Source organism: Dunckerocampus dactyliophorus, chromosome 5 (genome assembly GCF_027744805.1).
Source record: "Dunckerocampus dactyliophorus isolate RoL2022-P2 chromosome 5, RoL_Ddac_1.1, whole genome shotgun sequence".
NCBI lineage: Eukaryota > Metazoa > Chordata > Actinopteri > Syngnathiformes > Syngnathidae > Dunckerocampus > Dunckerocampus dactyliophorus.
Window position 1 is genome coordinate 4,102,190 of NC_072823.1, and position 13,975 is coordinate 4,116,164.

Genomic DNA, 13,975 nt, shown 5'->3' on the forward strand with positions numbered 1-13,975 from the left:
AGGCTGGGGCTTGCGGATTGCATTCCTGGCGCGCAGCGAGGCATGCAGGCGTGTTCAGTGGTCAAAATACACGCCTTTTGGTCACTCTCTGGCAGTTTCCAGACGACTTCAGGGCAAAATGAAAGACAAGCAAAATTAAGAAAAATCGTATTTTTCAACTTCAGTTATGTCAAAGAAAGCTGACGTTCTTACTTTAAAAAAAGTACTGTAGTTCTTACAGTAAGAGAGTACAGTAAAGTAGAATCTGGGGTGAGCAAACAAAATCCACAAAGCATGCCCCAGATATTCCGTTTTTCGGAGAGTAGGAGAGGCTCCACCTTTCTTATGTTCTATGAGGAGAGGCTCTCTGTAGCCACTCTGGTCTATGGAAATAATATTCATTCAACTGTATTGCTTCCCTTTTTACCCTTGTTTGACTTTTAAGGTATATTTTCCCAGAAAAATTACAACTTTTTGGGGCAACTTTGGAGGTCCCACTATATTATCCAACATAACCTCGACTGTATAAGGAAAAGATCTCTCTTGTAATGTGAAAGTGTAATTATTTTAATTATTTTACAATATTGTAATTTTTACTGTTTTTTATTTTTTTTAACTTCGGTGGTACATTCAAACTACAAGTTTCACACACTAAAACACAGCCAAATTCTTCATATGTGTGAATGTAAATGTGAATGGTTTGTGAATGTGTACCCAGCCTCTCACCTAAAGTCAGGTGACCCGAATGAAAACAAACGGTAAAGAACATGAACGGATGAATGGTGTGGTTAATTGATATTTCTGCAGCTACATTTGTTGGCCTGTGATGAGCATGGAACATACTTGCATCAAGGCAGATATATGACATTTTAATGAGTTTGATGAGCACATAAGGCTTATATTATTCTCAATGATGGCCACAGCTGTTTCATCTTCAAAGAGACTTGGTCAGAAAGAGATGGCTTACCCTCCATGCAGACAAGCCCAATCACTTTTCACTGCGAAAAGCACATAGAGCTGAAGTCTGTCCACATATTGATATCATTTTTTTTTTCTTTCAAGTGTTTTGTTTGGTTTAGATTTTCTTTTTACGCTACGGTGAAAAAAACACGTCCATTATTGATGAACTGAATGGGATGTTGTCTTGACAAGAGTGGCATTCCTCTCTGGCCGTGGAAGAACATAATAAAGCTTGTGTTTAGCCCTGCTTTGAACATATACTGAATCAGTAATGCATTTAGGCTTGGGTGCAAATAAGCAAGATGCTTGTGCATTAATAATCATGACCATATGGGGTAAGACTCCTGTGCTGTAGAAATGATTCATTCCAAGCACAAGTGAAAAACATACTAATAACGAGTTACATAAACCACCATATGCTTTGAGGCTGACACTTGGTAATCTGCAGCGTATTGAGAGACCCATGCAAGGGGTAGACTGCATCATGTGAGTTCTTGTTTTGTTGCACTTGCCTCCCTCATCAACAACACGCGTCCGCATCCACACAGGCTCACTTCCTGTGGGATCCACAGTGAGTGAGTGAATCTGGGGGAGGACCAGTGAATCATGTTGCAACAGGAATGACAAAAAAAAGTCTGTTTGTACTCTTGGCAGCATCCCCTTCTCCTAGTCAGGCGAGACATGCTCTCATGTGAAAATTACGCCTCATTCCAAGCTCGGGATGCATACTAAAACTCAGTATCGTAAAAAGTAGTAACCAGGCTGAAAAACTAAACAGCTATTGGTGCCTCATTTCGGTTGAATGAATGCAAACTCAGCTACGTGCAACAAGTGGTTGAAGGCGATATTGTGCATATAACGTCTCCGTCGCCTCCGCACCAACACACAGCACTTCCTCATTATCCACCGATCACTGTGATGTACATTCACGAACTAGAATTCTGAACATCGAGCATGCGACACAAGCACGTTTTGCTGATGTAATACACAACTCTCGGAGGGGGTAGCGTGTTAAAATGTTGTATGTGGCTAACACTTGCGCGTATCGGACGAGCAGCATTCTCAGCAGTGGTAGACGCTGAGTCGCCGAGTGTTTTTTCACGTACCTGGAAGTTCCACCAATGTACTCTCACATCCAAAGCCTCCTGCAAGAGTGATGTATATGCAGTCATATATGTTGGCTTCAAAATGTAAGTCGAATATGTTTCTGTCTAATTGAAGTTGCAACTAGGAATTCTGGATCCCATGAGTAATTATCGATTTCAAAAGACTTTGGAATTGTCCTGACACCCCTGGCCGATACCACTCATTATTCACAAATTAGAAAATGTAAAATTAATCAATGTGATCTGTATTGGTATCGGCCGATTTCAGTCCTGGATGATCGGAATTGGCAGCATAAAACCCTGATCGGAGCATCCCTACTTTTACCTTGATTGAAGACCTGATTCTTGACAAAGACACAGTGGCATCGAGATCAACACGGACCCCACCTTCGTGCTTTGCTAGGAGTTATTTTTGTTTCAATTCAGTAGTGTTTCTCACCTTCTTCATGAAAGTGCTGGCACTTGCACCTTTCCTTGACTCCATTGTTGGTTATTTGATGACTTGATGAGACTGATGACATCACAGACGGGCAGAACTGACTTCCGTTTCATGTTTCCAAGTATTAGCAAGCTAATAGGCTGCTAACAAGGATGTTTTGTGATAAAAAATGCTTTAAGAACACAGTTGCACTCATGCAGTGTAGGTGCTGTGTATTAATTCATTCAATCCCAGACATTTGAAGAAATTCAACCCTTGAGTACTGGCCATTTTAGATTATTTTCACTGTTTTTTATTGTGTTTTTTGTTGTGTTCTATGGCTTTGTCAACATTGAACCTACCGGAAGAAAGATTAGATTCTCATCTTTCGTCAGAAAAAAAAAATGTTTCTACCTTTTTTCGTTCTTTAGTAACAATTTATTTGCAAATATAAAACCATGAACTATTTACAATTTTCACATTTAGAACTAAACTGTGTGTGTGCACGCGAGTGTGCGTGTGCATCCCTTAAAATGTCCCTACAATGCTTAACCTTCTGCACCCTGCACTCCTCCACGCTCTTCCACATCCTCCTTGCTGTTGAGTGTGCGATAGCGATTTCTTTTAGTCTGCAGTTGCGTCGTCGCCTCTTTTTGCCTCTCGTGCAAACAAACGTGAAAGACCTATAAATACATCTTTGGGAGCGAGCGTTGGGGTTTAAAAAAACATATAAATACAGTACGTATTTGGTATTGAATGAGTCAATAACACAATATTGTACGCTAACCGTAAAATGTAAGCAAGATTTTTGGCATACATTTTTGACGATAACCAAGATTCCCAGCCTTATTCCAAGCAAACGTTTCCAATACTCTGGAAGCTCCAAAGTTGAGCTGTCTAAAGGTTGTGCCATTTGGAATTCAGACACAAATTTTCTCAAAAACACAAAATCTTGGAAGAACTGTCATCGTCATGACTTGAGCATTTAAGGTGTTAAGGTATTCAAGGTAAACGTGTATTTTGTGTGTTCTTTGGCATGTTTGTGATACAACCACAAAAGAACACCTATGATAGCAAAGATGAAAAATACAATGATGGACACAGAACCGGAAGTGCGTGTGGGAGACAAATGTACGCATATCTGTCGTGGTTGCTCAGCACTATAATGTGGAGACTCATGCAAGGGGTAGTGCAGTGCCATGTGATTTTATGTTTTTTGCGCCTGACACCCTAATCAACAATACGTGTCAATATCCACACAGGCTCACTTCCTGTGGGATCCCTTGCTCCGGGAACCACAGTGAGTGAGTGAGTGAGGCTGGGGGAAGACAAGGGATTCATGTCTCAACATTGAGTTTAGTATGTAGGAGTGACAAAAATGTCTGTTAGTATTCTTGGCAGCATCCCCGTCTCTCAGTCAGGCGAGACATGCTCTCATGTGAAAATTTTGCCTTATTGCAAGCAAATGTTTCCAATACTGTGGAAGTTCCAAAGTTGAGTGCCCTAAAGGTTGTAGAGTTTGGAATTCAGACAAAAATTTGCCTCAAAAACATCAAGTCTTGGTGGAACTATCATCATGCGTCACTGCAAACTTTTCAAAGTATTCTACGTATTTTGTCGGGGTTTTTTTGTCATGTTTGTGATGCAACCACAAAGAATACCTACAGTATAATGGCAAAGTTGAAAAATACAATGATGAACGTAGAACACGCATATCTGTCCTGGTTGTCCTGGTACAATAAGTGTGTTGCATAAACAGTAAGAATTAAGATAAACACAACCGAGCCGCTGAAGGACGACAACGACTAGTCGACTTGGTATCTTATCAGTTCAGGCTTTTTTAGCGATTGTCAAAAATTTGCAACATTTTGATGTTTATTTTTTCTATTTTTTCTTTTCACCAATGTTTTAAGTGTTTGTTGTAACTTTATCCCCCAAAAGCACAAGATTTCACAAATCTTATAAAGAATTTGCTTAATTTGCATGTTAAACTCGAGTGCACAGCATTTTTTTGAATTTTTCAGTCTTCCCAGGATCTCGCAGAACTTATTTGAGATACTTGATTTTGCAAAATTATCTTCTAAGTACTCTTTTTAGCATTATTAAAGCCATATGGACATGGAATAGCACCCATACAGTCACCTTCTGCAGAGAAAAGAAGCCATTTAAGACATAAATAAAACTCATGCTTGTGCGTGTCTCAGTAAATGTGTTTTAGATGTGTGGAGGACAGGAATTGATTTTTCGTGGGTTACGGCGTCAACGGTAGCTCGTGTTCTTATTATGAATATTATTATTGTGCCTGGGGCCGCACGGTGGTCTAGTGGTTAGCATGTCGTCCACACAGTCACAGTCTGGAGAGCGGGAAGACCTGGGTTCGATTCTCCCTTGGATTAAGTCTGGTGCTTATCTCACCGAACAATTACTGACACCCACTGGCCAATGTAGAATACTACATTCATAATTACAATGTGTCTTTTTCATGCCTTAGATTTGTATTCTAGTTCATTTAGCCATTATTATGCTTGAAAATGCTTAATTTAGGTAAACAATATGTACAGTTTGCTCAAATATGCGTTTTTGACTCAGAATAGGCCGTATTCAACCACAAAACAGCAGAATTTATTAATTAGCATATGTTTGAAGAACCGTAATAGAGTGAAGGGACGACTGTAATGAACTGACTTACATGAAAATTCGACTTCCATCACAGTCCAAGGAACGAAACTTGCATTTACCTGAGAACTACCTGTATTATATTCTCTAATAGTTTGAAAACTGCGGATTTCAAACAGTGTTTGTACAGTTAATAAAGGTTTTGTCATAGCCATAGTTTGACCCATGGATTGCATGACCAGCGTAATAGAACTGATTTTTCACCTTGTAATAAAGTGTTATTTTAATTTGTAAATGATGCAACTATTATTAATAATTTGACTTTTTGGCCAAAGCCCTTCAAAGCATGCTCTCCTGTTTGCTGAGTGTTTGTTTTTCTTCAGTACATCGCTTTATCTCTGCAATATGTGTGGATCATTTTGCAAATCCTCAAGTTGTTTTCTGCACAGGAGAAAGAAAAACAGTCACAATGGATTTTTCTTGCTTCATTTTGGTCTGACATTCTCCCCACTTGGTGTTTTTATTTCCAGTTGAATTTGATGATTGTGCGGGTAATGAGGACGTGGCCTTTGAGGTGTCCGCTCCTGGCTTCTGCGTCGACGGAGATTTGAATTTGGTTCCCCTGCAAGATGTCACATACAGCAGACCAGTTATGTTCATCCACGGGCTCAGTGCGCATGCAGCTGACGTGGCACAGGTGGACATCAGTGGACTACCGCATGAGTCACAGCATGCTCTCAAGGTGAGTTAACACATGCTGTGTAAGCTGTGTGTGTGTTTTCTGAAGTGCCTGTGCAGTCAAACAACTAGCATTGAACTGAATGTGGTTACATCAGGTGAAAAAACACTTGAACAATTGTAAAATAAGCTTTATGGAAGAGTTTGTCATCAGTTAACAAAGAAAGCAGTCGGCCGCTTCCCCTAACAATTGGGAGTACAGTCGTCCTTCTGCACATGGGAACTCAGATATTACTAACAAATGGAAACAAGTGCAATTCATTTGATTTTAGTCATTTTAAAAGAGTTGACCTTTTAAAGCACCCACAAAATGCTGGCCGCTGGTGCAAAAACACAATACATCCACGCCAATACATTGCAGCTTGTGCTCCATTTGTTGTTATGGCAACAAACTTGTGAATGAGAGTTAGTTCATGCACCTTGCCTTACAGTTTGAACAGGGTTTCTATAGCTTTACCTCTTGTCCTCGTCTTCAGTGGTTAAAAAACAGACCAAAAAATGCTTTGGTAAATAATTCTACAAAAGCCATTTGAACAAAAGGTTTGTTCCCCAGGAAAAGTCACATCAGCACCTCAGCAAACTGCTGAGGAAAACTCTTTGGTTGGTAAAAATGTCCTCAGATTGTGACTCAATCTTTCTTGTTGTTGTTTATAACTTATTTTTATTAGCTGAAAAACGTTTGTTTTCTTACCTTTTATCTGTATATGAAGTGCATGCAGCCTATCCTTCTCCAGGAAGGATGAAGTTCTGATGCGTTGTTGTAAAAGTCGGATCACCATCAAGTGATCTTGGATATATAATCCTCCACTTTGTCAGTCAAATTCATCCATTCGTTTAGCAGAGCCTAAAAATGTCTTTAAAGCATTTGACTTGCCGCTTTCCAGCTGATGCTGCTGTCAAGGCAAACAAAAAAATGTTAGAAAACACAGCCTTTTCCGCTTTATGGAAGGATGTGCAGTGGCAAGAGGTGGAGTGCTACAGTGCAGCCTTTCTGTCACATGAAACAGTGAACAACGTGTTTATTTTGAAAGCAAACCCAAGAGTCAGCATTGGAGGGACTTAAATTAGAAGGTATCTGTCTAAAAAGCCAATTAAATTGAAATATGCTAGACTGACCTTTACTAAAGGTGGAAAGTGTGAAAACCTCTGAAAGTGACTTTTGTTGTCATCTTAACCTTTGAGCATATTGTCACCTTTCAAGATTTACATCCAAAAATCGGGTACAATTGCTTCCCATCGGACGACCGCCATATGTCCTCCCATTACCACTTCCTGTGAGTTTTAACAACCAGATTCCCAAGTGCTTTTGTCCATGTTGTGTATTTCGACCGTGCTATTTGACATTGTTAAGCTATATAAAGTAGATGATAAAACATCAATGCGGTCTTACCTTTGTAACGTAAGAGTCAAGTAATAGTGGTTCCGAGGAAATGAAACGCTCCGGCATAAACATCAACAAGAGTTCTGACCAAGGCAAAAGGGGTTTGGTGCCCGCAGACTTTTGAAATATTTATCCAAATATGATTTATTCTAAATATCAACCTCTCAGCAGTGTTTCGCTGCAATTTCTGAGAATATATTCTGTAGCCAACACATAATGAATAAGCAGCAGTGTTTCGTACCCTCCACAGCCCAAATTCTTGTTCAGGTCAATGAAGTTGATGAGGAAAAGTTTCTGGGGACTGAAAATACATTTTGTGTTCCTTTCAGCTCTCAGAGATCATCTGTCTTTTTGGTGGTGCTCTAAGTGCCCCTCTGGCCTCATTTCTCCAGCTTTGTCTTTATTTAATGCCAGTATCCTTGCTTTTTACCTCTCACCGGGGCCTTTGGTGAGTTACAGTTGGCACTGCACCCAGATCACACCATATGGTGTTTGTCATCTGCACCTGTGTGTTTCCTTTCTAATTTTAACTTGAGTTGCCGTTTTGACACGGTCACAAACTTTAATGAAAGCAAACTATGTTGATGACAGATACATTTTACGTGGAAGAACTAACCGGGAGTAATGCCAGTGATTGGCTGATTTAGTGCAGAACGTATTAATGCAACACCTTAGAAAGCCATGGTCGAATTCCTAATTGCACAACTTGGAATTTAGAGGTTACACGGTACATTGTGGCCTTTCTGGACTCTTCATTAGGTACACTTGCACAATCTACACTACGGAGCTCAAATGCTAAAGACGCCGTGTCATGGTTGTACTCTACTGGCACATTTTCATTGACAGAATGAGTATTACCAGGTACCACAAGGTTCTACTTTCTGTACCTGATCTCAGGGTTCCAACTGTACTAGGGTGACCAAACATCCTGTTTTCCCAGGACATGTCCTGTTTTGACGTCCTGTTGTGGCTGTCAAGTTTTTGGGGTTTTTTTGTGATTTTTCATTTATTTTCATTGGGCCGTTCCATTTGGGCACTCTGCTGCATGTGACGTAATCCCTGAGATGCTGCCATGCGGGAGTTTTTTTGAATCAGTGCTGCCAAAAAGTCAACTAAAAAGCAAAACATGCCCGTAGCACTGATGCCTGCTGAGTTGAAGTCTCATAAAACTGGGGACGTCATGCACAACGGCAGTTCCTAATTTTATTTTATTTTTTTCGCGAAAATTTTGGCCAAAATTTAGCAAGAAGGTTCCTGTGTCATTCGGTTATTTCGTGCTGGTTTTTGAATGTTCTTTCCTTTGGTTTTGTATTTGGTTAGGCCTTTCGATAATATTTTGCAGATGTGGGAGAGAGTCAGTGTTTTGCAAGTCTAAAGTAAGTCTCAAGTCTTAAATTCCAAGTCTCGATTCAGTCCTCAAGTAAAGAAATGAAAGTCCAAGTCAAGAGGAGATAAGTCGAGTCCAAAGTCATAGGCTTAAAATGTTCAAGTCCTTACAATTAATGAGCACTGGTATAAAATAATTTTTACGATTATCATATTATAACATCATACATACAGTGGTGGGCAAAATACTAAAAAATAAATTAAAAGACATAAAAGCGACACCAATGAGAGTAAAAATAAGAAAGTTGCTAATTACATTGTTGCTAATTTCATATATTTCATAGTCTTTGGGTAATAAAAACAGCAATGGTAAGATTCTACTGCTGTTATTGTTTTTAAAACAATTTTGATTTGTTTTTGTGTATATTCACACCTGTTTCTTTTTACCTGTGCCTGCTTACACCAAAGTGTCAATCTATTTGCTCTTTGGCTGTGCGCGACTTTATGACTGGTCTGTTCTTTTAGAGAATACAGTGGAACCTTGGTTAGCGTCATTGAGTCATTCCAGAAGGTCTGACTAACCGTAACGGACACTAAGGCAATCAATTTTTCCCGTAAAAAAATATGTAAACCCAACTAATACATTCTAGAAAGCCCAAAATGTTAACACAAAACATGTTTTTATAGTATTACAATTATAGTTGACCTGAAGTAAACAGTTTCAAATGCATATAAATACATATGAATGATGAATGAAAGGGATAAATAAACATTGACGGTTATTTTTACCTTCATTGAAGGCGGGATTCTTGATGCGACTGTTCCCAAAGACACGATGTGGCAGCAAAACACCACACGGATAGCACCTTCCTGTTTTGCCATGAGTTATGTCTTGAATTGTGTTTCTCGCCTTAATAACCCAAAAATGGAGCCAAAGAAAGTTTCAAGTGCCAGCATTTTGATAAAGAAGGTGAAAAACACAATTGAGTTGAATTGAGTTCAAGAAACAACTCATGACAAAACAGGAAGATGGTGTCCGTGTGGTGTTTCGCTGATAAGTCCATTAGTTTGTTCAGAAGCACACTTGCAACACAGTCACATCGCATTATTTACGTCACCCTTGACTCTGCAATTGACTTCAGCTAAATTAATTTCAGTGTCACGGTACAGGGAACGTGTACTGTTGCATAAAAGGTGCTAAAATTGAGTTACCCAAAGCATTAACTTAATGTTTGTTGTGCAACTTTGTGCAAAGTTGTCACTTCTCTGTCTGTTATTCTCGTACTGTGGGTTTGTTATGACCTCATGCAAATGCAAATGAAATTATAATCCGTAGCATGTTGACACACACAAACAGAAATGTACTCCACGCCCTCGTTGTTTGTTCTTCAACCCGATTGGATGTTAAAAGACACATTCACTAAGGCAGATTCTGTGGGAAAATGTGTTGTGGCGCTGGAAATGACGATACGGCCATGTTGAATACGTTGAATGGGGACACATTTTACTCAACAGACTCACTGAAAATCTAATCTAAGTATTTTCAAGTCATTGGACTAAAGTGTGAGTCAAGTCCAGAGTCATTGATGTCAAAGTTCAAGTCGAGATGCGAGTCTTTGATGATATCGTCATGTCAACTCGAAAGTCATCAACATTTTAACTTGCATCAGACTCAAATCTAAGTCACGTCACTTGAGTCCACACCTCTTTGTTTCACCAATCCCACTTGAGCTTTCTGTCGTGACTATTCTTTACGTCTAATTTGATTGACTTGTCAAGAGCAAAAATTGAGGCAAAAAATGTATTTTTAAATGGGCCCCAGCCAGAGTGCAAAACCTCTCCAAACTAACCACAGTCTGTTCTCATGAGAGAGAGAGTGGTTTAAAGCTCATATTATTTCACCATCAATTAATGTGCTCACTCCATTACCATTGGGATTCACATAATCATAACATCTATTGTTCTTTTATTTGTCCATTTCCTGCATTTCCAATTTGCTGTCCATCCCACGCCTCTGCACCGTCTCAAGAGGACTATCCAACATGTGTGTGTTCTCTTTAGGCATCTGTAAGTACTGTAGCTGATGACATATTTTGAAAGGTTGACAATAAGTCAAGTGTATGCCTTGTAGACCGGATGTGCTGACAACCTCCGACTGTGACGCGGAGCCTTAAAGCCCCACCGTAGCGCTCAGTAGTCAAGTTGGAGGTTGATGTTCCCCTGTTTGTCAAGATTTAGAGAAGTGGGTGTCATCCCACCCGAATTCCTCTTTAACAATGGGATCATTTTCAAGTTCCTCTAACACTTCCATTCCATGTTTCTCTTTATTCGCAAACATCCTTCGGCAAATGTGTCAACACAAAGAAAGGCGCCCATTGGCTGATGATGGCTGGACTGAATCAAGGGGGAGATCATTTTAAATTCCATGAGCTATTAGTTCACTTTCAAACAAGCCCAAAGGGGTGAGGGAGGCTGTAAAAAGAGTCTTCTTGTGCAGCAGAAATTGTAGAATAACACATCTCGGTTTGACAAATGCTAAAGCCAGAGATATGCGTTTGTGTTATTCTGTGACTGTTTTTGTTGTGCTGCAGCAGTGATGTCTTTTGGAAGGACAGCAGGCATCATTCAAATTTAACAACCAGTAAGAGGGAAAATAATCCATACGCCTGTTTATTCAGCTTTTGTTATGTTTTCTGTATTTTTGCAAATGGAATGAAATGCAACATTCCATGCTCAGTAATATTTTCATCCCGCAATAGCAAATAGATTTTCTCTCACTGAGCTCTGAATGTTGACTAACGGCGTCTGGGTATGACTAAGACGAAACATCTCGCATACACAGCACAACAGCAAACATAATCTTTTTTCGGTCACCACTCCACTCAGTAATTCCATATACCGCTTTTTCTATTGTCTTCTTCTTTTTAGATTAATTCCTATTTATTCACACCATTTGGTTAAAAGACTTGGGATTTAATAGGCTTCCTGTGCATTATTTGTCAGCATTTATTTATGTCTGGGATTATTATTGGTATGGAAACCAAATTGTTCTCATGTAAAAATGCAAACAGACACCAAACTTAACAGTGAAAAGATTCATTTGTCAGCTATGAGTCATTCATTTTGAATTTACAGTCTTCACTCGCCACATTGCAGTTTGAATGTCACAGCTTCACTCTATCACTGTCTTTCAAACACATTAATTCATAAATCATGCTGTTTCATGGTTGAATACGGCCTATTATTAGTCAAAAAGTATGCAAATTTAAGCACATGTTATGTATTTTTTTCCGAAAGTAAGCATTTTTAAGAAGAAAATTAGAAAAATGAACTAAAATACAAATATAAGCCATTAAGATGATGGATTCAAATAGTGAATGTAGTATTCTACATTGGTCACTAGGTGTCAGTAATTGTTTGGTGAGACAAGCACCTGACTTATTGCCGGAAGAATAGGCTTTTATTGCAGGATTAAATGATCTCACGATAGACACAAAAATAATAACATAATAACAACAATTATATCATAATAATAACAAAGAGCTACTGTTGCGGCCATAACCCAAGACAAGAGAAAACTCAACTCTGAACCCGCAGTGTCACTTTCTATCCTCCGCACATCTGGAACACATTTACTGCAACACACACAAGCATGAGTTTGTCTTAAATGGCTTATTTTATCTTATTATATATACTACATTGGGTAATGTGGATGTAAAGGTGTGATACGGGGGTTATTTCATGTCTACAGGGCTCTAATGTTAAAAAGTACATTCAGAAGTTCGTAAACTTTCTGTGGCATAACTACGAAGAAGAAGAAGAAGAAGAAGGAATCCTACTTCACGGCAATTCACTTATCACGGTTGGGTTGGACCGCGATAAACGAGGGATAATAGTATTTAGTATAGCCCCTTGAGATGCAGCATCTTGTTTTTCAGATACAGATAGAGCAAATAAAACAGTACAATAAGACACAACACAAAAACACAGTGCTCTTCCACTTCCACAGCTCCCACACCCAACCGCTCATACGCGTGCACATAATTCAACACAATGCAGCAACAAGACCAAACGTTAGTTTTCAGCAATTATGCCACTCTATGTAGCTTCACCACTTTGATATCCATCCATCCATTTCCTATACTGTTTGTCCTCATTAGGGTCACAAGTGATTTGGCACTCCAACAATAATCCATCCATCCACCCATTATCTCGTTTTTTAACCACTTCCTGTGAAGATGAACAGACGTTTGCTGAAAGAACTTTACACTATTTTGGCTATTTTCTGACTTTTCCCAACCATAGCTCACATCTGGTCGCCCATTGGCTTCAATACCATTTGGCATGAGGAACTAACTTGTCAGGGGAGAAAAAAAGAGTTGCGATTGACAGTAATTGCTAGCAAGACAAGCTAACCGTTGCCAGTGGATAAACCTCAAAGGTATTGACCACCAATGGAAGTGGGAAGAAAAAAGAAGAAATGAAGAAGAAATGAAGGATGAATGCGTTGCGCTTCACAAGCACAACAGTACAAGCGAATGCTTTAAAGAAGCAAAGTGGTGACAAGCCTCAGATCATATGTGGTGCAGAGTGCGGTGCAGGGTTGGAGCATGGCACACACATGAACGATGTGATTGTACGCACAGGTCCCATGTCAGAGCAGCAGAGAACAGAGTAGAGCAACAAGAAATGGATGTTGCTTCAACAAAGCAACAGGTGGTTGACTTTCTGCAATTACAGTAATCTCTTGTTTATTGCGGTTAATTAGTGCCAGATCTGACTGTGATAAGTGAATTTCCGTGAAGTAGGATTGCTGTTTTTGTTCTTTTTTGACTTTCTGTTCTGTACAGTACTTCCTGCAGAGGCTATGTCTCATCAATATAATGTAATAACCCTTAAGTGCATCATTATTGTTATTGTGTTTGTGTGTGTTGCTTCAAATGTGTTCTGGTGCGAAGGGACTTGTATGGGAGGCAGACAGGAAGTGACGGCGGAGGTTCAGAATTGAGGTTACAACTGAGAAACAGCGATGATTTAGTCATATGTTTTTGAAAAACCTTCATTGAGTGACGCCGCAAAACCTGAAGCGCGAAGTGGCGAGGGATTACTGTATGTTTATGTGCATGTCAACAACATTGATCCATGCATTCCAGCGCACGGCAGAAATAGCAACACCGCACCCGTTATCGTCATGACGCTCATCAACAAAAAAACAAAATAGCATTGCTGAAAGAGAGAAGCATGCTGAAAGAATCAGACGCCAACATAAATTAGCATCTGACAAAACGCAACACTGACAACTCTGCCGTCGCCAAGAAAGCACACAACTTAAGGAAGCAGGGGAAAATTGAAATTGAAAAATATACATCAAGTTAAATGTAGGACCAGATAAAGTACATGTTGTCAAAGATTCAAGGACAAATATTGAAGACGACACCATCTTGACAATAA

The 13,975-nt window shown here is 39.5% G+C and overlaps 1 protein-coding gene across 1 annotated transcript in view; it reads left to right on the plus strand.

Moving 5' to 3' along the window:
* cdh13 (cadherin 13, H-cadherin (heart)) overlaps window positions 1-13,975 on the plus strand; it is a 337,156-nt gene that overhangs the window by 128,512 nt on the left and 194,669 nt on the right. The window contains exon 3 of the mRNA XM_054775680.1: window positions 5,610-5,821. Coding sequence (XP_054631655.1) covers window positions 5,610-5,821 — 212 coding nt within the window. The remainder of the gene's footprint in view (window positions 1-5,609; window positions 5,822-13,975) is intronic.